At 33.5% G+C, this 25,425-nt stretch overlaps 1 protein-coding gene across 1 annotated transcript in view; it reads right to left on the bottom strand.

Annotated features, from left to right (window-relative positions):
• Positions 1-8,759: 8,759 nt before the first annotated feature.
• LOC106871756 (tetraspanin-8) overlaps positions 8,760-25,425 on the bottom strand; it is a 107,824-nt gene continuing 91,158 nt past the window's right edge. Inside the window, exons 4-7 of the mRNA XM_014918391.3 lie at positions 21,680-21,784; positions 15,820-15,996; positions 10,828-10,911; positions 8,760-9,677 (exon numbers count right to left, since the gene is read on the bottom strand). Coding sequence (XP_014773877.1) covers positions 9,531-9,677; positions 10,828-10,911; positions 15,820-15,996; positions 21,680-21,784 — 513 coding nt within the window. The 3' untranslated portion in view covers positions 8,760-9,530. The remainder of the gene's footprint in view (positions 9,678-10,827; positions 10,912-15,819; positions 15,997-21,679; positions 21,785-25,425) is intronic.

Genomic DNA, 25,425 nt, shown 5'->3' with positions numbered 1-25,425 from the left:
TCAACAAGAATATTGCGAACAATGCAAGAATAGAAGGGGGGGAAAAATCATTCTAATCTTTAAAAATATACAAACCCCACTGATCATTTACATCAAAATATACAAAAAGCTGAACTAAAAAAAAAAAAAATTCAATACAGATCAAGTTACAATTCTTAAAAACAGCAAATATTTTACAACAATAATTGATAGAAAAGAATGTGTGTATTTTTATAATTATATAAAAAAGAATAAAGATTAACACTAGAAGACAAGGCTAAGTATTAAAAAAAAATTTTTTTAAGTGTTTAAAGAATTCAGAATCTTAGAATTAGAAAATAATAGATGGTTAAATTAGAAATCAATTAAATAAAATATAATTTCAGGATTAATAGTGGAGACAGTTTCCTTGGAAGTTCATAGTTTAATACTGTGACATGGTATATATATATTTGAAGTTAACACAAGGACACCTGAACAAAAAAAAAAAATCTTAGCTCCAAAGTATTTCAACAACTGAAATATATTTAAGATGTTTGCAGCCTTGAAGTGAAATTGCACTTTTCTAGCTTCTTTTATGTATTCAAATATAAAAAAATAGTTTTTAAAATCTTGCCAATCAATCAATTTGCATTAATTAACTGTAGCTTTAAATAATTACATTCAAAGCTGCAGCTAAGTCGTGTAAAACAAGTTTTCCAACTAACATTTCTCAAATTAAACTTTTCGTTATCAAAAAGTACAAAACAAAAGTATATGTTACTTTCCCATTAAAACATCAAATCTGCTAGAGTTTTGGTAGAAAGAAAGGTTTCAAACCCAAATAATTTTATAGTTCTTTAGTTACTTTAAACAATTAGAGTTCCAAGTATGCTGGAGTACCATGATCTTAGTTTAAGTACATAATAGTTAATATTACTAAGACTTATTTTTAGAAATACTGCTGGTATAAATCTGAAATTTGTAATAAATTTTAGGTGGACTCTTTTACTGAATACTCAAAATAATGATTCCAGTAATGGTGCTTTTACATCAGTAGATTTAAGACTTATTGGAAAGTGGGTGGGATTAAAAAAAAAAAAAAGGGTATGATATTTGTACCTTTCTCAATGGTAGCTTAATGAGGCTGCTTTGAGAAATTCTAAACAAAGTATAGGAATGTTTTAATGTTTTGAAAAGAGGGGGATTTCAGATTTCTTTTACTGACAATTTTGTTTTCAGCACTTTATAGAATTTGCAGTGGGTGGGTATATATTTCAAGATTGAAACCACTGATTCAACCAGGTTATGCCGAACCATTGACAAATGTTCACAAAATACTGACTGATTTCCTGAGATTATAAAAAAGAAAAAAACTTGCTGAAAGCAAAAAAAAAATATGAAATAAAGTCTTTAAAAAGCTTCAACTATAGATGTATTTGAATTGTACAGAATGAGATTGGGATATCATTAGCTCTATCAACTTCCATAGTAATAGAAACTAAATTTTCACCTGCTTCATATAATGATTTCAGATTTTGGCATGGGGCCAGCAGTTTTTGAGGAGAGGGGGTTAGTCGATTACATTGAGCCCAGTACTTGACTGGTACTTATTCTATCAACCTCAAAAGGATGAAAGTCAAAGTTGACCTCAGCAGAATTTGAACTCAGAATATAAAGACAGACAAAATGCTGTTAAGCATTTTGCCAGTTCACCTAACTTTAGAAGAATATCTTAAAGTATCAATTATCTTCTCCATGAAGTATCCTACGCAGCAAATAAGAAAATTTCAAATTCTACAATATAAAGGAACTTAACTATTCCCGAGATTTCAATTGTGTTGGTATCTTTGTCAACTCTGCAAACATACTAGAGTTTGTTTTTAATTTGAAAGAAACAAAGGTTTTAATTTTTTTTTAACAAGAGAATTGAACCAGAATATCCAATTAAAAGGAACTGGTAAACTATATTTTAGGTTAAATGAAATTTGATTATTAGACAATTCAGCCTTATTTTTAATTACTCTTAGCAAATTATGAAGGTGCAGTTGCAAGATCATGGTTTTCATACTTAGACCATTTCACATGACTCAAGCTCACTCAGCTGTAAATGAGTAACTCCACAATGGACTAGTTTATTAAAGGGGGAATGTTGTGATCTTGGACACTCATACACCTTGGTAACCAACCCTCTGAGGACCAGAGACAGTATTTTATTAATTACTGGCAATTTAGAATTTGATTTTATCTTAGTGATAAATCTTTTCTCAACATTTTCCTAATTTTGCTTTTCATTGGGTGGACTTGACCAAAGCATATTTACATCTGTCAATGTTACAGATGTACAGTTTAGGATATATCAGCTGAAAATTACTTAATTTCTAAAAGAAAATTCTATCTTTCTACACCAACAGATATAAACTGTTTTACTTTACACAAATTGCAGTGCGGCTACACTTCATTAAGGATGTTAAAACAAATGAAGAAACCTATCTGGCATCATTCCTCATGCTTCAAAAAGAAATGATAATATTAATCAACTTTTTTTTTTGCTACATTATACTTGTTTTAGTTTTTTTTTTTTTTTAATGATCTGTATATCTGTTAAATGTGCCAATACCCACTTACCTAGCATTTGTATGGTGGAAAAGGAGACTACGGCAGTTCAAAGATGATGAAGTTAACAAAAAGTACTATCAAACTTCCAGTTCTCCAGCTTTGCATAAAAAGTTGTTATTGTGGAAACTTACCAAGGAGTGCATACAAGGATGAGGTTTCTTAGTAGTAATACAAACTATTTTACTTTGGCAATGCAGTAATGACATAAAGGAAAATGGTCTGGAAGTAGGAAAAATATAATGCATGTTAAGTTGGGAAGGGAAATATTTATGTTAATGAGAGTGAAAAATTATGGAGAAATAAAATGTGACAGTTTGTTTTACAGCCACAAAATTTAATTTCATTGATTTTCGAGACAATTTGGGGGGGGGGGGAATGGGGCTGTAAAATATATGTTGTTGAATTAGAGAGACTACCAACAGACAACCTTAGTGTAAGACCGACATTGTTACTAAGCAATAGAATGACCATATAAACCAAGAGCAAGCTTCTTACAGAGGATGGCCAGAATCGATGTTAGAGAACTGTTGATAAAGAAAATATGGCAGTGAGAATTCACAACACAGATTGAAATCAAGAGAAACAGATTAGTCCAACCAGCTACTCTTTAGTCCAGACAATTCCCCAAAACATTCTGCATTTAAAAAAAAAAAAAAAATCTTGATTGTCTGTCCTCCCATTGAAAGCATCTGTTTTTTTTTTTGTAAGTTTTTCCAGTTCTCATGTCAATGTAAATGAGATCATTCATGTCGTTATATCAGTAAGCATGAACAGAAACAAGTGTAGGGTTCAATTTAACTTTTTGTGCAACCTCAGTAATAAAACTTCCCCTTCTCTGTGCATGTTTTAATGTTAATTTATTGAACTGCCATTATGAACAATATGAAAATATTTCTTCAACTCAGTACTAAACCATTTTCAGAGTGGGATGGGACAACTAAATAAAACTTCATGAATAAATCAGTTGTGTATAAGTCACACTATTTTATACTTCAACTGAAAAGAACCGGGGTGTGGTTGTGCATGGGCCAAAGTTAAACTATGAAAGGAAAAAATTTTGTACCAAGATTAGGAGTGTAACTTATGAGTAAATATGGAATATTGACTTCAAAATCAATGAAAGACAAAGTTAACTTCAACAGGACTGAAACAGAAATGTGAAGCACCAAATTAAATATGGTAATGTTCAAGACTAGAAATTATGCCAATATCTCTCTCTTTTTTTCTGCTCAAGAAACACGCAAGGTGATGAATTTTAATTCACTGAACATTTAAGAAATCAACCACTCTAATATCATAATAAAAATTGTCTAGTTCAGAAATATGCAATATAACCTCTTTGTAATTATCTTAGCTCAAAGAGTTTAAATAAGAAAAAAATTATTTCAATATTTAAAAAAAAACAAAGATATTTTGTTACAAAATCTTCAGCTCAATGAATTCTTCAATGATGATTTTGACAATTTTCTTTGCTATCTATTTGTCCATACATTTTTGTAATTGCTAACTCACAAATGCTATTTTCTCTCATACAATATGAATAATTAGTTTGAAGCTGCAGAGCAACTTTTTGGAATGCTTAGAGTCAGGCTACAAACATACAATGATTATATATGCTTACTATTAGGAAAAAAAAAAAAAACAATCTAAACCGAATAAATTTTTATTCAATTTTAAAAAGTACTAAACATTACAAAATGCAAATGTGCATAATGTTTGTTTGGAAGAGAACAGTTATCTTTGAGATTTTCCATATTATTTATATTGTAATTTTACTTGGCATTCTGCAAGACAATTTAAATTATATGAAAATTTGGTGTCACTAAGTTAAGGTTTGTAACCAATTAGTGTCAAAAATCATGTAGGTTAATAGCTGTTCAAGGCACTGCCAGTATTCCAGGACATTCTCAAGGTTTTTGTGCTTTTTAAAATAAAAGACCAAAAAGAAGATTGGTTGAATAAATTTCATAATTATCAGTTTGATGAAAGTGTGGTTTAAAAAAATAAAATATATATATATATATATATATATATATATAGCAGCTAAACCTATTTCAATCTGTGCAAAATAAATGTAACTACATCTATCCTCGTTTATCTCCATTCATCACTGATTTCAGATGACATGGTACACTCAATTGCAAACCTTGTTACACATATTGTGAATTGATCTGTGATAATACAGGACAGAAATCAGTCAAAAATTGTGCTTGTTATAGCTTTCATTTTTTTTTTTTTTTTTTTTTTTTTACTGATCAGATATTAAATTTTATTCTGTTTTTCCAAACATGAAACAATTATTGTTATGCATGTTTAAAACCTGGAGATGTTATTTGGCTAAGTTAGAAGGACAACTTGGGATCTCGGAATGAAATCCATTATTCAATATGTTTTACTATTCATCTATCACTGATTCATCTAACTTATTTTTTTTCTTTGGAACCAAACACCCGTAATAAATGAGGATACATGTATTCAAAATTGAAAGTCAGTTCAAATATAGCAAATAATTGTGTATTAAAATGTGTTGATATTTTTAGCTTTACAATAAAGAATTAAAGGTAACTTCACCATGTGATTAAAAGACATCTTCCTACTTGCCTTGCTTGACATGCCCAAAACATTCTTTTACTCGGCACAATAGACAGATTCATGGGCAAACAGAATTCCTCCTTGATGCCCATCTATGAAATTTTAAAGTAAAGATATCTTTTTACCTTAAGAATATATAATGATACAATTGTCTAATCAAAGAGCTAATATAATTAAATAGAAGTAATTAGGAATATGGAAAAATAAGCATTCAGAAAGTTGTTTTGATGTATGGGAATGAGTAAGTTATTAATTTTTTTTATCTCAGAGGTAGAAAATCAATAGAAAGTGGATAGATTAGTCATTGCCCCTCCCCACAAATGGAAAAGATTAATTTTCAGATATATTGAGCAAGAGAACAGATTTTAAAGTTCATCTTAAAATAATGTCATTTATACAAATTTTTTGATGTTACTGATGAATTAATAAACTAGACAAACCAATCAGAATATCCAGAGATTGAATCTGTGATGTTTTGTTACCTGATGAAGTTAAAGAAGCTATTTAGGTGATATTATTTAAAAAAAAGAATTTTTTCTTCTCATCTATCAGAAATATAGATATTCATAATGTGAGCAATTAATCTTTCAATAAATAAACCTAGGATGAATATAACACTCAAAGTGGAATGCCTGAATCATAAAAACACTAAATACATGCCATCTGTAAAAAGAAAGACCTTTAATGAAATAAAAAATAATTTTGGAAAACGAGGAAAGAAAGAACACAAAATACAAGGTTGTTTAGGAATATGTCTTCAAGTCTTTCCAAAGCTAAAAAAAAAAGATTGTAGTAACATGACCTAAAATGAAGGTATTAAAATAATATCAAATACTTGAATCACTTAAAAAAAAATGTATTTTACAAAAGTAAAAAAAAATTACAAAAGAAAACTAAAAAAAAAAGAGCAACAGAATAAATTTCAATATCTATATATGTAATATATTTCTTTTAATATGCCAATAACTACAGAAACTAAGATAACATTTTTTTTTTTCATAGACATGACATACACCTCCCCCCACCCTTCCACAATATTTTGTCTGAAAAAATACATATGAAAATATAAAAATAAAAAAAACAAAAAGATAAAATACAGAAATGCCATTCAATATTGATAACAGAATCAAATAAGGGATAAGCATTGTCATGTAGTCTTCTTAAATTGCCAAGTAAACTTAGCCGTATCAAAGACCATCTCTCTCATTTTCTCTTTCTCTTATGATCAATTCCTACGTGATATAGTTTTGGCAAAGAATTAGAACAAACATAGAGGTCAAAATTTGAAATGAATCTTTTTGTTTTATAGCGAAGATTAAATCCAATATGTGTCTCTTGTAAAAAAAAAAAAATAAGACTAGATGATATATATTTACAATTGTTTCCGATATAACTTCTGTAAATGATATATATATATATATATATATATATATATATATATATATATATATATATATATATATATATATATATATATATATATATATATATATATTCGTTTGTTTGTTTTGGGGTTCGAATGTCAAAATGAAACCCAATTAATAATACATGCTGAATATTTATAATTAATAGATATAACTAACAACACTTTTACACAGACATGTCAAATAATGAGTTGAACTGAACCAAAACTTCACTTGTTGAAGGCAAAATGAAAGAGACACTTCACTCTTTTAATATTCCACATTGAAAGAATAAGTTCTTATTGAATAGTTTGTTTTTGTTTTTTGTTTTTACTGAGACTCACTCTTAAATCAAATCACCATATATTATTAGAATCCAGTTTGATTTAAATCATACTGAATAATAATAATTATTATTATTCTTTCTAATTTTTTGGCACAAGGCCAGTAATTTTGAGGGGATGGAAAAGTTGAATACATCGACACCAGTACTCAACCATTACATATTTTTATCAACCCCATAAGGACGAAAGGCAAGTCGACCTTGGCGGCATTTGAACTCAGAACATAAGGCTGGAAGAAATGCTGCTAAGCATTTTGCTTGTTCAGCATACTAACAATTCTACCAGCTCACCGCCCTCGTAATAATAATTTCTAAATCTGGCACAAGGCCATATACATTTGCAGGGGGAAGGAGTTTAGTTGAATGAATTGACTGACTTCACTGATACTTATTTTATTAACCCAGAAGGGTGAAAGGCAAAGTCAATTTTGATGGGATTGGAACTTGGAACATAACTATATACTGCAAGGCAATCTAATTCAGCACTAACATTTATGCCATCCACTGTCCTAACATGCAGGACAATAATGGCAGTAAATTCATGAGGTGGTAATAAATACCAGTATTTTGTTGTTAATTTAGTATTAATGAGTTAATTCAGACCAAATGGGATTATTTTGATAGTGATGGGAAACATTTTAGCAGTAACATCATCACAATTTATAAACAATCTACAGAATTCATTCCTCTAATGGGGACCACTTTGGCAACGTGCCCTCTAGTAGAATAGTTTTAAGTTAGCACCACTTGTTAATGTGGAACATTTAAATTTCTACAGAGTACCTTTTCCACTGTAACATATTTTTAGCAATACTTCCTGAATGTAACATGCTACGAAAATATCTTCTCAAAGAAAGAACGAACACCTATAAATGTTAACATAATTGTATAAAGGCTAATTCCATAACATTACAATGTTTTTTTTTAAAAAACAATGGTGAAATTTTGCAATGAACACAAAGATTTAGATGTATTTCATTCAAAGAGAATCAAATCCATTCCATGAGTATTTTAAGGTACTAGAAAGTGGAGAGGAAAGGAGAAGCTTAAATCATTAAAAAAAGGACTGCTTGATGCCATCATTATCTAAAGTAGAATTTTGTGCTGACAAAGTTTCTTAACACTAGTTTCCTATAATTATCCCTTTAGCATTTAAACTGGCCATATCCAGTCTTTCACACACACCCTACAATGTCATGCTAAAAGTAAACAATCACATCATGGAAATCTCAAAGCAATGAGATAACGCATGATTAATTCAAAACTGTGAATAAATAAGTATTACATTTGACAGTAATCTGAATGCTAAAGGGTTGGACTGATAATTGCTTAAGATTTCACTCCATTATAATCAACTTTGGACTAATTGGGATAAATCTTTTTGGCAGAATATCTTTAAGGAAAAGATGCAACAAAATAAATATTTGGGGTTTTTTTTTCAATATAATTTATAATTGATTCTCAATTAAAAATAGTTATAAGCTTTTAACCGTTTGAAATTTCAGTGTATGCATTTATGGATAGAATCATAAGGTCTCAGAACATTTTAGACACATGTAACATTAATGGTATAACATTTCCTCCTTTATCATCTCATCCCATTTAAAATCACATTTGCCGACCAATAATTAAGATAAGTTCCAGTTTTGTTTTTAATTCAGAAGAAAATGGTTATTAAAGTTTGAAGTTGGGCCAAAAGATGAGCTTTAAATTATAATCAGCTATAAAATTAAAGTAAGCATTCAGTATTACTATTATGACTTCTTAAAATGGTAAATCAAGTACCGTCTTTCTGTATCTCCTAAAGAAATTTCATGTTTAAATGTCTTCAATGTTAAAAATTATTTTTTTTTGTTCTTTAATAATATTTTTAATACTCTTTTTTTTTTTATCTTTTGATATTGTTTCATTCAAGTTTTGCTTACATTTAAAAGAATTATTTTTCCATATGAATGTTTAGTAAACTATTATGTAAAGAATAAACATACACCAAATAAAAATATATTTGGATTGAAATTTGAGATGAGAAATGATTTCAAACACTGATGTAGAGAAGTAATGTACTTGGTGAAGATAGGCAAATTAATTGCAATTTTGGTATGTCTTTACATTTTTGCTCTTTTTTTTTCTTTTTCCTTTATGAACCTCAATATATATATTTTTTTTTTTTTGTGGAAAAGAGAGACTATACAAATTCAGGTTTTTTTTTTTTTTGTTTTGTTTCGTTTTTTTTAATATGGCAATAGATAAACCCAACTGCAAAAATAAGCCAGGGAAAGTAAATGAAGTCAACAATACTTAGTCACAATATAACTTTTTGTTTCTTAAAGAAATAAGTTGTGAGGAGAAAAAGTTACACAATGAGACTTTTGTAGCAGTTTTAAAAATCCAATGATTAGGATTGACAAACTATATTGAGGCTATAGTTCTCTTTCAATTTTTTTCTTTTATATTGATATTACCCATTTGGTACCAGACAGATACCTCCAGGACATTTTTTCCACTGGTAAACCAACTTTATACACAAAATATTCACAGGAAGTGGTCATCTAGTGTAATAACAGGTCACTGTTACATTAGGCTAGACCAGTGGTAAAAGTCACTTTCAGGAGCAGTTACAAGTTGGAGTAAGTGTTTCCACGAGTTGGATAAGGAGCTTTCTCTTGAGTGCGAGCCATCTCGTACACTACATCATCAGGCTGCTGAGGTGGCGGTTTCCGCAGGTAACAAATAAGCAATACAATGAAAAGGAACCCAAATAGCTGAAAAATAATCAGACAATGAATAGATTTTTATTAAGTACAGACAAACACTGAGTAGACTAAAACAGCTAAATTATGAAAATATTGTTTTGCTATCAAAGAAAAAAGATTAGAATTTATAGTTAGGTGCTAAAGTAATTGTCTATAACACAAACTATTTACTGTTTATTCTTATTTCTTTATTGCCCACAAGGGGCTAAACATAGAGGACAAACAAAGGGATTAAGTCGATTAGATCGACCCCAGTGCATAACTGGTACTTATTTAATCGACCCTGAAAGGATGAAAGGCAAAGTAGACCTCGGCGGAATTTGAACTCAGAGCGTAGCAGCAGACAAAATACCGCTAAGCATTTCGCCCGGCGTGCTAACGTTTCTGCCAGCTCACCGCCTTAATGTTTATTCTAGTAAGTAATGTTTACTGTTTATTCTAGTAAGTAATCATTATAGCAAATGCAATGAATGAAACAAGTTGAAAACTAAGAAAAACAAGAATATTGAATGAAGGTTAGCCATAATGATAACCCAGTTATTTGAAATATTCAAAAATTTTTGTTTGAAAAGTTATTAAATGGGAATCAATAAATGCATTTGTTCATGCTATTTCTTGTTGAAAACATTCTTCAAATGTTTTGATTTATTTTATTTAAAAATAGAGGAAGCTTTTAAGAAAGTAAATACAATTGATCAACTTGACTCCAAGTACAAAACTTAGAAAATTCTAGTCTGGTACTATTTTTTCAGTCATCACTTCTTTCTCGTTAACGCTGCATCGAAGAAGCCAGGGAACAGAAGAAAGAAGACATGCACTCAACACCAGAGCTGAAGATACCTCCGAAAGGGGGGGGGGGGACGTCAAAACGGTAGAGGAGTAGGGGCCGAAACCGGACGCGGTTGTGGTAGCAGACCATGAAACATGGTTGAAATTCCTGATATAAATGGAGGGGCAGGCATGGTTGAATGGCTAAGTTCACCTCGGAACTATAGGGCTCAGGATCTGATCCTGCTGCATGGCACCTTGGGTGACTTCTACCAAGCACTTCAGGAAGCTGAATATTTTGTTCAATAACAGTATGGTAACACATCAGATGCAAGGAATCAGTGAACATTGAATATAATGGGATAAATTTGAGGAAATTAATTGTATTTACCTGTAATCCTAGAATAGCTACCACTATTCCAGTAATAAGGAGAAGACGTTTTTCGACAAGATTTACAATTGCTCTGCCACAACCCTTCAAAGATAAACAGAAAAAAAATATATTAAAATGCTGTAAAGTAAATGTCACATCTCCAGAGTAAATCTCAATGTTAAAATATGAAATTAAGTCAGAAGGAAGTCTAGATTTTGGAATTTAAATTAAAATGCATAACAAATGATTTCTGGCCTCAAGAAGGAAATACTATATCTACCAGCACACAAGACATTTTTTCTAAATGTACAATTGCTGTGTGTTTAATGCAGCTGTACGACAAATGGGAGACAGTATTGTAGGCTAACGAGCTGGATGAGCATAAGTCCACAAGACACCATCATTATAATTAATACTAAAATATTGGTTTCAAATCTTAGCACAAGGCCAGAAATTTCAGGGGAGGGAGTAGATCGATTACATCAATACCAGTGTTCAACTGATACTTATTTTATCGACCCTGAAAGAATGAAAGGTAAAGATGGCTCCAGAAGTATTTGAACACAGAACGTAAAGACAGACAAAATACCCCTAGGCATTTTGCTTGCCACACTAACAATTCAGCCAGCTCACTGCCTTATTTTAATATTAAAGTATTGAAAAGACCACATTACCACACTAAGCACAAACTTAGGAAAAATTGCTTACAGTACCCTGGCAGTTATGTGGGAAGGTCACATCATCTTATACCTCCTCCTCCAGCATACATTACTCACACCTGATGCAAGTTTTAAATTATTCAATGACTGTGCTACCTGTAAGAAACAGCTTTCATTTCTTTCATTTGTTTCAGTCATTTGACTGTGGCCATGCTGGAGCACCGCCTTTAGTCGAACAAATCAACCTCAGGACTTATTCTTTGTAAGCCTAGTACTTATTCTATCAGTATCTTTATGCCGAACCGCTAGGTTACGGGGACGTAAACACACCAACATCGGTTGTCAAGCGATGCTGCGTTGATAAACACAGACACACAAACATACAAATATATATATATATATATATATATATATATATATATATATATATATATGTGCGACGGGCTTCTTTCAGTTTCCATCTACCAAATCCACTCACAAAGCTTTGGTCGGTCCAAGGCTATAGTAGAAGACATTTATCCAAAGTGTTACACAGTGGGATTGAACCTGGAACCATGTGGTTGGTAAGCAAGCTACATACCACACAGCCACTCCTGTGCCTATCTGTTTATTATTAAATGAAAAATTCTACTAGAAAGATGAAAATAATGTTGGCCATTTGCAATGGATAGATGACAAACTATAGTGGAGCTGTGCCACCCTGGTGGCTGATAGTGGTAACACAAAAATTACAGCCAGAAATATGAATTTTACAAGTCTCTTGACCAAAATCTAAATAGTTGAACTGGAAAAAAAAAAAGAAAGAAAATATGGTATAGGCGTAGGAGTGGCTGTGTGGTAAGTAGCTTGCTTACCAACCACATGGTTCTGGGTTCAGTCCCACTGCATGGCACCTTGGGCAAATGTCTCCTACTATAGCCTCGGGCTGACCAAAGCTTTGTGAGTGGATTTGGTAGTCGGAAACTGAAAGAAGCCCGTCGTATATATGTATATATATATATATATATATATGTGTGTGTGTTTGTGTGTTTGTCCCCCCAACATCGCTTGACAACCGATGCTGGTGTGTTTACGTCCCTGTAACTTAGCGGTTTGGCAAGAGAGACCGATAGAATAAGTACTAGGCTTACAAAGAATAAGTCCTGGGGTCGATTTGCTCGACTAAAGGCAGTGCTCCAGCATGGTCGCAGTCAAATGACTGAAACAAGTAAAAGAGTAAAAGAGTACTCCAATAATGTAGTTTATGATACATTTATGGTTCCATTCTTTATTCCAATACACTGGTGCAAAATTGGATTTATTGCACAGTCATGCAATAAGAATCATAAGAGTATCATGTGACATACTAAATTTGTTCATTTTTTCCCCCAGAAAATAGTTGCAAAATAGGAGTGCACCTCAGCTGGAAATGTGTCTTATGCATTAGCAAATACAGTATGTGAGGTCTGATGATACAAGCTGGCTACAAAAATTGGATATTCTAGAATAAATCAGCTGTTATAGAATCTCTACCAGAAAATAGTAAAAAGTTTGAAAGGGCAACAATAACCAGTTGATGCCATATACAATAATTTATATAACACTGTGATATTTAACAGTTAAGAGCAATAGGAAAAGATAGGCAACAAATATTCTGATAAAATTTGATGTAGTCTGCAACCATATAAGTAAAATAAATCAAGTGGGTGTTGGTGTACTCAATGACATATGTAATAAATTCTAAATGAATTAAAATTTTCTTAGCTGGATAAAGAAAATACTGCATATGCTGGTGTAAAAGATGTGCTATTTTTATTTTTAAATGTAACAAAAAATAAAAAAATAAAAAAATTGCCATGCATCTACTGGAGCCATTTTGCACATGGGATATCATATGTATGACGACAATTTTTTCCACAAAAAATGTAGGGATTTGTTTTATTCAAATGTGTATTTTATACACCAGCAAATACAGTAAAAATCTAGCAGCAATCATTAGTAACTCTCAAAAGGGGAGATGATTTCAAGAAATTGATTAAAAAAAACTAAATTTTCATACTTAAGGGAAAATCTATTTTCATTATGACATCAATGAACATGTTTCAGTATTACTGAACCTTGTCAATGCAGCATTTAACTAACCTACTTATATGCAGGGTGAAAATATTTATAAATGCTATATATTCAGAGTCAACACTATCAAGCAATATCATATTTATTTGCTTTTTCTTTAAACACTGGCAATTTGGAAAAAAAAGTGTAGCGATAGACATGCCTTCCACACTTCATGAAGACAATACAATGGCTGAAAACCAAGTCGCTACAAGCAAAGTAAGTTCAATGAAATGTAGAACAATTCTGAATGTAGGTTTTAATGGTCATGTAGATGAATTAGAAGATGCTGAGGCTATAATCATCATCATTTAATATCAGATTTCCATGCAGGCATGGGTTGGACTGCTTAACAAAAGCTGGCAAGCCAGATGACAGTGCCAAGCTCCAATGTCTATTCTGGCATGGTTTCCTTGGCTGGGTGCACCCACCTTATTTTATTAGTATTATTACTAGTAAGGGGGCAAGCTGGCAGAATCGTTAGCATACCGGGCGAAATGCCTAACAGTATTTCATCTGCCGCTGTGTTCTGAGTTCAACTTTGCCTTTCATCCTTTCGGGGTCGATAAATTAAGTACCAGTGAAACACTGGGATCGATGTAATCAACTAGTCCCCTTCCCCACAAATTTGAGGCCTTGGGCCTCCAAGTGGAAAGGACTATTATTACTAGTGTTTGCATGTAAAAATTTAGGGGAAAAAACAGATAGGTTTTTTTCTTAAATAAAAGGACAAAGTATATAAAATGAGGGGTATCTCATTTGTACAACACATTAGAGAGAAAGTATTTTCACAGCTGACATAAATGAAATATCAGCCATTCCAAGACAAAGCTTATAGTAGATGGGTAGTGGGGGTGGGAAGGAGACAAAGTTCAGTGATTTACAGCTGTCCATATAGAGATATCAGCAGTTGTTGTTGTTGTTTAATCCCAGGCCTACCATGATCAATATATTGTTCAACCAGCACTCCAAACTTGACCATCTTTGTCTTTTTATCTGGTACAACATATCTTGGACTACAAAATTTTGTGTCTTGTTCTAATCAAGATGGTAAAATGTGTTTTAAGGTAAATCTAGCTGTTAATTCTAGCAGGTTCAGTGATCCCATATAAGCACAATTATTGGCTCAAGTAGCAGAAGTATTCTAATGCTGCATTTAACAAATTCAGCACTACATGGCCATCAACTACAATCATTATATTTCAAAGCAACAAAATGTCACACTATCAACCAATAAAAGCTGACTCGTAGACATAATACATTGTTTTACACAGAGAAAGTCTGCTTTGTTAGCAAGGCACATTTGTCAATACTAGTCAAGGGGAAAAGAATAAACCATTCGGGTATTCATATGATGTAAAATTCTCTGGGTATTATAATTTAAATCATTTGTGGTCAACATAAAAATTACCAGAGTTATAATGGAAACAATGTAGAATAACAATATAATTAGCACAACATTCAGCAAAAACATGATTTTTATGATGAAACGGTTATTGAAATGCCAACTGAATGCAATATTTATTCAGTAGTTTTGAACCATAAGATCTGCTTAAGTAGTACAAGCAGTCACCATCATCATCACTGCAAGCTGGCAAGACAATTATCTACTAGTGACATTAGAAAATTTTCCAAGGACGTCATCTGTACAGACAGCATATGATTAAGTGCAGGGTCATATAATGTAGTGAGCCAAAAATAACATCTAATCAATTGAAATACATCTGTGATGAGAAGAAAGTCTAGTGTTAATGACAGTTATAGATAAGAAAAGCAAGGGGGAGAACTCCTGAATACAAATTGATTAAAAAAAAGAAAAATACATTGGAGAGCAATTTTGGTCTTCGGAAAGTACAGTGAAAACTCCAGAAATGTTCAAATCTTATGAGATTTCCCCAGCAAAGTATAGTCTATCGTTGTCATCATTTAACATCCCTTTTCTAATATGTAATTACTAAATTTTAGAATGATTTGAGACAGCAATATAATTTGCATGAAAATTATTCACAGATAAAGCAATTAAAATAATGATAGAAAATTTTCCCAGAGAAAACCTTCAGTATGAGTAATATGTAGTTAATTTCAAACAGACAATGTTGGGAGACAAAAATAATTTTCAATAATTAAAATTACATACTAATTCAATAGTTTACTTTTAGGCAATTGAGGATTGGGAAGATTTTCACAAAGTAAATAAAGTTGCTAGACTATTAATGGTCTCCAACAAATTTAATAAGAATTAAAACCAAAAACTACTTACTTTCTTGTAACTCAGGTTTCCATCTGCTTTGCAACCATGGTTATTGATATTAGAGGCTTCATTAGATTTATAGTCAGCACAGCAAGATAAGGGTACTTGGCCAATATGATTTTGGTCCTGATGAGCCCAGCTGGAGTCCAAATAATCAGTGTATCTTTGTCCACCACAACATTTCAGCTGAATTTCAATAAAGAAATAATTTAGACATATATAAATCAAGTTCAATATATTATTATAACAACCAATTCTTAGTCCATTCAGAAAAAAAAAAAAAAAAAAAAAAAAAAAAATCAACTTTTACTCTAAAATATGGAATCTAAAAATCTTTCTCAATCAAATATATAAATGCTGATATTGATCTCAAAATATTTATCAATCATCCGTTAATCCAACAAAATTATAGTAAGTCATGTAAGGAAAACTGCCTTGTTTATTTTGATACCAATTCACTCGAGACAGCAAGTGATTCTATAATATTAACTGTTTGTTTTTAGTTAACCCAATTTAAAACATTTCAAAATTTCATAATTTCTGTTTCAAACATCAAGTAATAACAAGGTTATTTTATTAAATTCTTCATCATTTAAAAAATTAACTGAAACAAAGGCAATGTTTTTCAATAGAAATATGGTAACAGACAGTTAAGATCAACCAAACTGCAGTAGGGAATATTAAATATGAACCAATGCAATGACATACACTTGCTACTTATAGAAACTATCCAAATACAACTTTGCTTTGCTATACCAGCATACTTTAGCTGCAGAAGGAAAGCTATGCAATTTATGAGCTCTATAAGATGCGTTAATGCCTTATCTTTCAGACCTAATACAATCCGTATCTGTATGTACAGCTGTTACTTACAAATACTCTTTTACTTGTGGCCATGCTGGAGCACTGCCTTTAGTCGAGCAAATCGACCCCAGGACTTATTCTTTGTAAGCCTAGTACTTATTCTATCGGTCTCTTTTGCCAAACTGCTAGGTTACGGGGACGTAAACACATCAGCATCGGTTGTCAAGTGATGGTGGGGGGACAAACACAGACACACAAACATATATATATATATATATATATATATATATATATATATATATATATGACAGGCTTCTTTCAGTTTCCGTCTACCAAATCCACTCACAAGGCTTTGGTCGGCCTGAGGCTTTAGTAGAAGACACTTGCCCAAGGTGCCACGCAGTGTGACTGAACCCGGAACCATGTGGTTGATAAGCAAGCTACTTACCACACAGCCACTCCTGCGCCTACAAATGACTATAACTTTGTAGGATATTACCATGGGTTCACAAATTGTTTTAGATGCTTATAGCATCACAAACAGATATAGACTCTCTCTCAGACCTCCCATCCTCAAACCTGTACAACATCAATGACTCATTTTTAGCTAAGTAAACTGGAGGAACGTGAAATGTAGTGCTTTGTTTAAGGATGTAAGGCACTGCTTGGTTCAAGAATTGAAACCACAATCTTATGATTCAGAGCCCAACACACAAAGACATATACCTTCACACGTACCCAAGTGGTTCTGTATAGAACATCAACATTACCCTTTAATGTCCATTTTCCATGCTGGCATGGGTTGGATGGTTTGACCACAGCTGGCAAGCACAACAGCTGCACCAGGTGACAGTCTGATTTGGCTTGGTTTCTATGGCTGGATGCCCTTCCTAACACCACTAGAAATAAAATTATTTTTTATTCTAAAGGCCTCACATTACAAACTGAAAGGGGATGCTGGGATGTTCTTGTTTCCCTCAGGGTAAGCATACATGAAGTGAAATGATTTCAGCTGAGAATCAGAAATTGTACACTACTTGTGGGGAGTTTGCACCTAGGCTATGATCATTTCAGCACTGACTGTAAGAGTTTTTATCAGTGTCTGTAAATACAATATACTCATCATTTTATCATCCATTTTTTCATTCTTACATGGGTTTGACAAAATTTACTGAAGCAGATTTTCTAGTTGGATACCATTCCTGTTGCCAACCCTTACCTGCCTCCAAACAAGGTAATATTTCTCCATGACCAGACATGATTTTGCAGAATACTGGAAATGAATGACATTCATTTACAATAATCCCATGATGTCAAGAGATGGAGACACAAATATACTCACACTAACACACACATACATATATTGTCATTGAGTTTCCCCTTCTCTTCACATTTTTCAGCTGCTACTCTCTTTAAATATACACCCCCCCACCACCACCATCTTTTTCATTGTTTTCAATTGGTAGTTCCCTTCAAATGAGCCAGGACCTCACAAGAGGCCATATGGCTGCCGTTGTGAATGAATATTACAGAACATTAAATCTAACTCCATACCAATTCTTAGAATTAAAATAAAAAAATACATAAAAAAACAAATTTATTGATCAGCTAACAATGGAAGCCATCTTAAAGCAAAAGAATCAATAAAATGCCCTGGTACTACAAAATTGTTTCATTCTGGTATTTTAGTTACATGTATTTCAGTATCATGACTAACATAAGTGCATTCTTGTTTTTACATTTAACATTTTCCTTCCTTATGATTTCAGTTTAGTGGAATAATTTCAACTTGCTTGATTTTAACATGTGTAAATCTCTTCAACATTCTCCTCAATTGTATTCTCTTACTTGTTTTTGTTCTTTTTTTTTTTTTCCTCAAAAAAAAAAAATCTTCAAATTTACATGATACAGTGTTTTTAATACCGCTTCCTTCACAGCACTACACTTTTGCGCTTTCATCAGTTTTGTTTAGTTAACAGATAAAACATACACAATTACAGACACACAACATATTCATAATTTACTCAAACACTCATAAGCACACACATGCATGTATACACACATTTGCTTTATCTTTTTACTCTGGAAAACTACAGTCATTTTGTTTCTCTTTTTAAATTCAAAACTGAAGGGAAGTACAATTTCTTGCAAAAAGAATGCAAATAACCAACCAGAATAAGACAAATGGAGGGACAGTAGCAGAGAGCAGGAAAGAACAGATGGCAGACCTTCAGTCTATTTGAAGGTCTACCATTTCTTTTCAAGCTTTGTTTCCTGATATTATAAAAAGATTTACATTTGAAGAGAGAACTATTTCCAAAGGTGGAAGCAGATTAAAGTACTTAATCACTGCATCAACAAGACTATTGGATGTTGTTTGCTGGTTGCAATGCACTTCCTCATGCTGTAGCTTTTGAATAATGCCATCCTGCTGGCTAGACAGAGGCCAACATTCCTCCTGAACTTAATGCCAGTCCATTGCAGGGCCTATCTGTTTACAGCTGAGTGGACTGGCCCAACATGAAATAAGATGTTATGTTTAAGAACACAACGCACCATTGTTTAGAAATTGAAACTACAACCTTGAAATTATGAGTGCCAAGCCTTAACCACTAAGCCATGCGCTTTCACAAAATGATTTGTAAACAATATTTGATTGACTAGGTAATGTTAACTACTTTTTGCTAATGAGAGGTAATGTCAATTAAACTCAATTTTACAAGTGGAAATGAGAATAAATGATAACGAATCTATACTAATTATTTTAATATTTGTTTTGATATATCTTTTCAATGACAGCCCCCCCCCCCCGCCATATCTTCAGCTCCGGCAATTAATAAATCTTATTTTCCTCAACCTATTAAAATTTAAGTGTAGTGAATTAGGTTATATACATGTGTGTATGTATATGTGTGTGTGTGTGTACACTATATAGCACTCTCCTCACAAACAGTTATTACCAAGTTATTTATATTACCCCAATTGAAAAATTGCAAAAAAAAAGAAAAGAAAAAGAAAACAAGTCTCACACTCACACACACACAAACAACAATGTGTTGGCTGAAAGCACTACTTGATTCAAGCAATATCTCTTCTCTAAAACATCAATGGGTAAAAATCAATAATGTTCTTCCACTATCTATGCAAATATGATGACAATAATTATAATATCAGACAATAGAAGAAAATCACAAATTTTCATTGCATAACATCCATTGTTTTATAGGCACTTCAGTCATTTGGTTACGGCCATGCTGGGGCCCTGCCTTCAAATGAACCCTAATACTACTTATAGTTTTGTATGAGTTTATGGATTGTTATTGTGTGTGTATGTGTGTGTGTGTGTGTGTGTGTGTGTGTGTGTGTGTGTGTGTGTGTGTGTGTGTGTACCACTGCTTGAAAACTGGTGTTGGTTTGCTTACGTCTTCATAACTTAGCAGTTTGGCAAATGAGACAAATAGAAGTACCAGACTTGAAAAACGAGTGGGGTCAATTTGTTTAAATAAACCTAATATGGCTACAGTCCAATGTTGTTGTTGTTGTTGGCACTCCATCGCTTACGACGTCGAGAGTTCCAGTTGATCCGATCAACGGAACAGCCTGCTCGTGAAATTAACATGCAAGTGGCTGAGCACTCCACAGACACATGTACCCTTAACGTAGTTCTCGGGGATATTCAGCGTGACACAGTGTGACAAGGCTGACCCCTTTGAATTACAGGCACAACAGAAACAGGAAGTAAGAGTGAGAGAAAGTTGAGATGAAAGAGTACAGCAGGGTTTGCCACCATCCCCTGCCGTGTGTGTGTGTGTATATACATGCACACACACACACACACGCAACATGGATCAGAAGGGCTGAAATAACTTTTAAAATAAAACCTAGCAGGGAGTAAAATAAGAAAGTAAACACATTCCTTTTATGCTTTTGATGTGCAAGAAAGAGAGAGGGAGAGTCTCCTGATGGACTGCTTATGGTTTGTTGACTGTTCTTTACGGATGACAGTCTTGGTTTTCTTCCCAATCAATATCACAGAACATTCACTTAGAATATAAAGAAGTCATATATTAGACTACTACCACACTGACAAGCTTAATTTGCATATTAGTGCTTTTGACAGCTCATCACACACACACACACACACACAGAAACCTTTCATGTCCACTTTTCCATGCTGGCATGGGTCAGACAGGATTTGTTAAAGTAAATTTTCTACGACCAGATGCTCTTCCTGTTGCCAACCCTCACCTATTTTCCAAGCAAGGTAATATTTCCCAAGGCCAGACATGCTTTCTACAGGAGACTAGAACCACAACATTACTTGTATGATAGCAATGCTAATTTATAACCAACATGTGATATCAAGACAAGGACATACACACACACACATGTATACACACAACAGGCTTCTATCAGTTTCCATCTACCAAATCCACTCACAAGACTTGGGTTGGCCTGAAATTACAGTAGAAGACACTTGCCCAAGGTTCACACAGTAGCACTGAATCTAAGACTACATGGTGGGGAAGCAAGCTTTTTAACCACACACACCACACACACAATGTTTCTGCACAGTTTCCACCTCCCCAATTTCAGTCACAAAGGCACTGGTTAACCCAAGGATATATCTGCACAACAGTATCAAACCCAGAACCATGTGGTTGTGATGCTTCTAAAACGAGACACATGGCTTTACTTATATATGATCCTTGTCCTAACTTTATCATCATTTATCATCCATTTTCCATGCTGGCATGGGTTGGATTACACAGTTTAACAGGAACTGTGCCAGGTTCCATCGTCTGTTTTGGCTTGGCTTCTGCAATTGAATGCTCTTCATATAGTCAAGCACTTTACAAAGGGTATTGACTGCTTTTTACATGGTACCAACATCAGTGCTTTTTAAATGGTACCATCACCAGTGTTTCTTACTTGGTACCAACACCAGTGCTTTTTACGTGGCGCTAACACCAGTGCTTTTTACATAATAGAAATCAAGAAATCAGGTTAAAACAAAAAGCAAATTGTTTTAAACACAATGAAGAAAGAAAAGTGTAATACTTACTTTCCACTGCACAAAGTCAATGATGCGGGTCTTTCCTTGGTCGTTGCCATAGTCCGTTTGGATAAAACCTCTGAATAAGTTCCCTTCTGATATGGTGTTTTGAAACTAAAAGAAATGAAAAGTCATAATATAAGGTCAAATGAAAAGCAAATCATTTATTCTATTGACTGCACCAGCTTTATTAAGCCCAATATATTAGATTTCTAATAAATCAATTCCAATTAAATATGGGATTGATTTTTCCTTTATTTACCTCTTTGCCTATTCTAACCAATTAGTGCTAATCCTATTAGTTCAGGGTGTTTAATAGCTCAATGCTTTCGACATTCCATCCATTCATTTTCGCCCTTACCATTCCTGGAAGGGTATGGGAGTAGTCCTCAGGCACCTCCTCCTTCATAGGGTCCTATCAGAAGCAACTGTCATTACACTTTCCAGCTGGATTCCCAAAACGAACGTCTGAGACTATGGATATTACCCAACCATCTCAGCTTGAATCCACCTTGTAATTAAAATGTTGCAGGAGACAATCACATGTCAGTGGTACCAGAACTATAAACTCTCATTGAGGTGAAGTTCAACCTGGTGAGACTCCCTGATCTGAGGTACACACCCTGTCAAGTAACATTAGCCCATTGATGCTTTAGAGCAGGGGCTCTCAACCAGGGTCCATATGACCCTTGGGGATTCATATAAGATTTTCTTGTTAAAATTTATATGCAATAAAATGGTTATACTTCTGCAATATACAAAATATTTCCACATCTTTTTTATACAATTACTCTCTTTTACTTGTTTTAGTCATTTGACTGTGGCCATGCTGGAGCACCACCTTTAGTCGAGCAAATCAACCCCATGACTTATTCTTTGTAAGCCTGGTACTTATTCTATCGTTCTCTTTTTGCCAAACCGCTAAGTTACAGGGACATAAATGCACCAGCATTGGTTGTCAAGAGATGTTGTGGGGACAAACACAGACACACGAACATATACACACATACATATATATATATATATATATATACATATATACGATGGGCTTCTTTCAGTTTCCGTCTACCAAATCCACTCACAAGGTTTTGGTCGGCCCAAGGCTATAGTAGAAGACACTTGCCCAAGGTGCCATGCAGTGGGCCTGAACCCGGAACCATGTAGTTGGTAAGCAAGCTACTTACCACACAGTCACTCCTACGCCTATTTTTAATTTTTAATATTTAATTTTTTCATTTTTTATATTTAATTTTTAATATTTAATTTTTAAAATACAGTAAGATTTTTTTTTTTTTTGCACATCAAATGGCTATGGAGGTCCAGTAGGGTAAAATAGGAGTCAAAAGGGGTCATAGGCAAGAAATGGTTACTTTGGCCACTTGTATTGACAATTGTTAAAAATTAAAGAGAACATTTTTTTTTTTGGCCACTTTCTGTGGACAAAAAAATAAAAGTGTTAATATTTCCAAAGTCACATGGACAAACAAGATCAATCAAATTCAATTTGCTGTTTGAAAATGCCAGTAATTAAGTTCTTTATTTTTGTTTAGTTTTTAGGATTTTAATATTGTCAGTTGCAGATATTCTAGAATACCAACATATCAGTCCATATATTTACAATATTGATATTCATTTACATAGAATGATAAAAACACAACAATAAGGAAATGTATATCTTAGAGGCAATAATAGCAGAAGAGAAAAATCCTCCAGAAGAAGAATATCAATGCAGAAAAAATAAAGAATATATTATTTAAATAAATACAAAGAAATTGCTATAAGGGTAGGATCTTCAAAGTAAAACAGGGAAAATATATATCAATATACATATATACATATATACATATATATATATATATATATATATATATATATGACACCTTTTTACATAACACATCTAATATACTAATTTGTTCTTTGTTCATGCATGCATGGATGCTTGTTATGTATGTACATTTGTAAGTTGCAAGTGCATGCTTCTGTGGAGCTGCTGTGCATGTATGTTTGCATGGTGTATAAGTACATACATGTGAACATTTGTGTATGTTGTATACATGTAAGCATGCATGTGTTGCATGTAAGTGCATACTACATATATGTTGCATACAGGTTGCATGTGCTGTGCATGTTACTTGCATTGTGCATGCATGTATGTGTTGTGTTTGCATGTGTACTTGCATGTTGCATGCATGCATATATATATATATATATATATATATAATGTTCAGGAATGCATAGTTGTGCTGTGTGTTAGAAACAGTTATAAATGGAGTAGCTTAGTGCATGTGTCTGCATGTACAGTGTGTATAGATATGTGAATATAGATGTATGTAGATAGAAGTCAAGTCAGTAGTTCAAATCATGCGGCAGTGTTGTTCTAAGGCTGAAAATAAATTGCTCATGTTGCCAATATACTTTGTTATATGTATCACTGCATCTGCTTTGTTTTCTGTTAGATAGATTTGCTAGACCTGTTGCTATATGCACCCGAACACCTCATCACTACTATTTTATCTCTCTCTAGCCCTACCTGATTATTCTCATCTTCTCTTCTCAATGGAAGTAGCCATGTCTCTCCTCTACAGCAAGAAACTTGTTTTTTCCCTCCATTTCTTTCATACTTTGACCTCAAATCTCCTAGCATAAACCCCACCCCCTTGGGGTTTGTAGTTCTGCAAATTGCACAGCAACCTCAATAGTGATGGTAACACACACACACAGAAACCATGCTAAGGCAAATACAAAAGCATGATGCAGTCTTTGGACCCATCATCCTGTCAGTCACGCCTTCCAACCCATGCCAGCACAGAACTTTTCTACTCTAGGCACAAGGTCCGAAATTTTTGAGGAGGAGGGGGGGGGTCAGTCAATAAAATTGACCCCAGTATGCAACTGGTACATAATTTATCGACACCAAAAGGATGAAAGGCAAAGTCGGCCTCGGCAGAATTTGAACTCAGAACGTAGCGGTAGACGAAACACTGCTAAGCATTTCGCCCAGCGTGCTAACATTTCTTATTTCTTTATTGCCCACAAGGGGCTTCACACAGAGGGGACAAACAAGGACAGACAAAGGGATTAAGTCGATTATATCAACCCCAGTTCATAACTGGTACTTATTTAAACGACACCAAAAGGATGAAAGGCAAAGTCGACCTCGGCGGAATTTGAACTCAGAACGTTACAGCAGACAAAATACTGCTAAGCATTTCGCCCGGCGTGCTAACTATTCTGCCAGCTCACTGCCTTCATGCCGGCACAGAACTTAGCTGCTTAATGACAATGATAATGGTGATGTGATTACTATATTTGCTTGATTGCCCAAGCAGGGAATTTTACTTCTGTTACTAATTCTGTAAACAATCAGTTAACATTCAACAGTAATATATTACTCAAGTGACACTTGCATAGCTATTAGCTGGTGCCTTCCTCTGTGTGTGTGTGTGTGTGTGTGTGTGTGTGTGTGTCATTTGTGGTAGCTTTGAGTGTGGATGAGCATGACTTTGGCCAAGTCAGTTGTCAAAGAATCTTTTGCAGGACATTTAAAAAAACCAAAAAAAAACCTAAAAAGCATGCTGCTCAGCTGCCGTATTTTGCAGTACATCTGCAGAAGTGAGTGAGTGAGCAAACAAATGAGTGAGTATGGAGTGAGAGAGAGAGAGAGAGAGAGAGAGAGAGAGAGAGAGAGAGAGAGGGAGGGAGGGAGAGAGAGAGAGCGGGCGAGGGAGAGAGAAAGAGAGAGCGGGGGAGAGAGA

This window comes from Octopus bimaculoides, chromosome 5 (assembly GCF_046866305.1).
Source record: "Octopus bimaculoides isolate indiv1 chromosome 5, ASM4686630v1, whole genome shotgun sequence".
NCBI classification, from domain to species: Eukaryota; Metazoa; Mollusca; class Cephalopoda; order Octopoda; family Octopodidae; genus Octopus; species Octopus bimaculoides.
The sequence above is the reverse complement of the archived record's forward strand: the minus strand, read 5'-3'. Positions and strand labels throughout refer to the sequence as shown.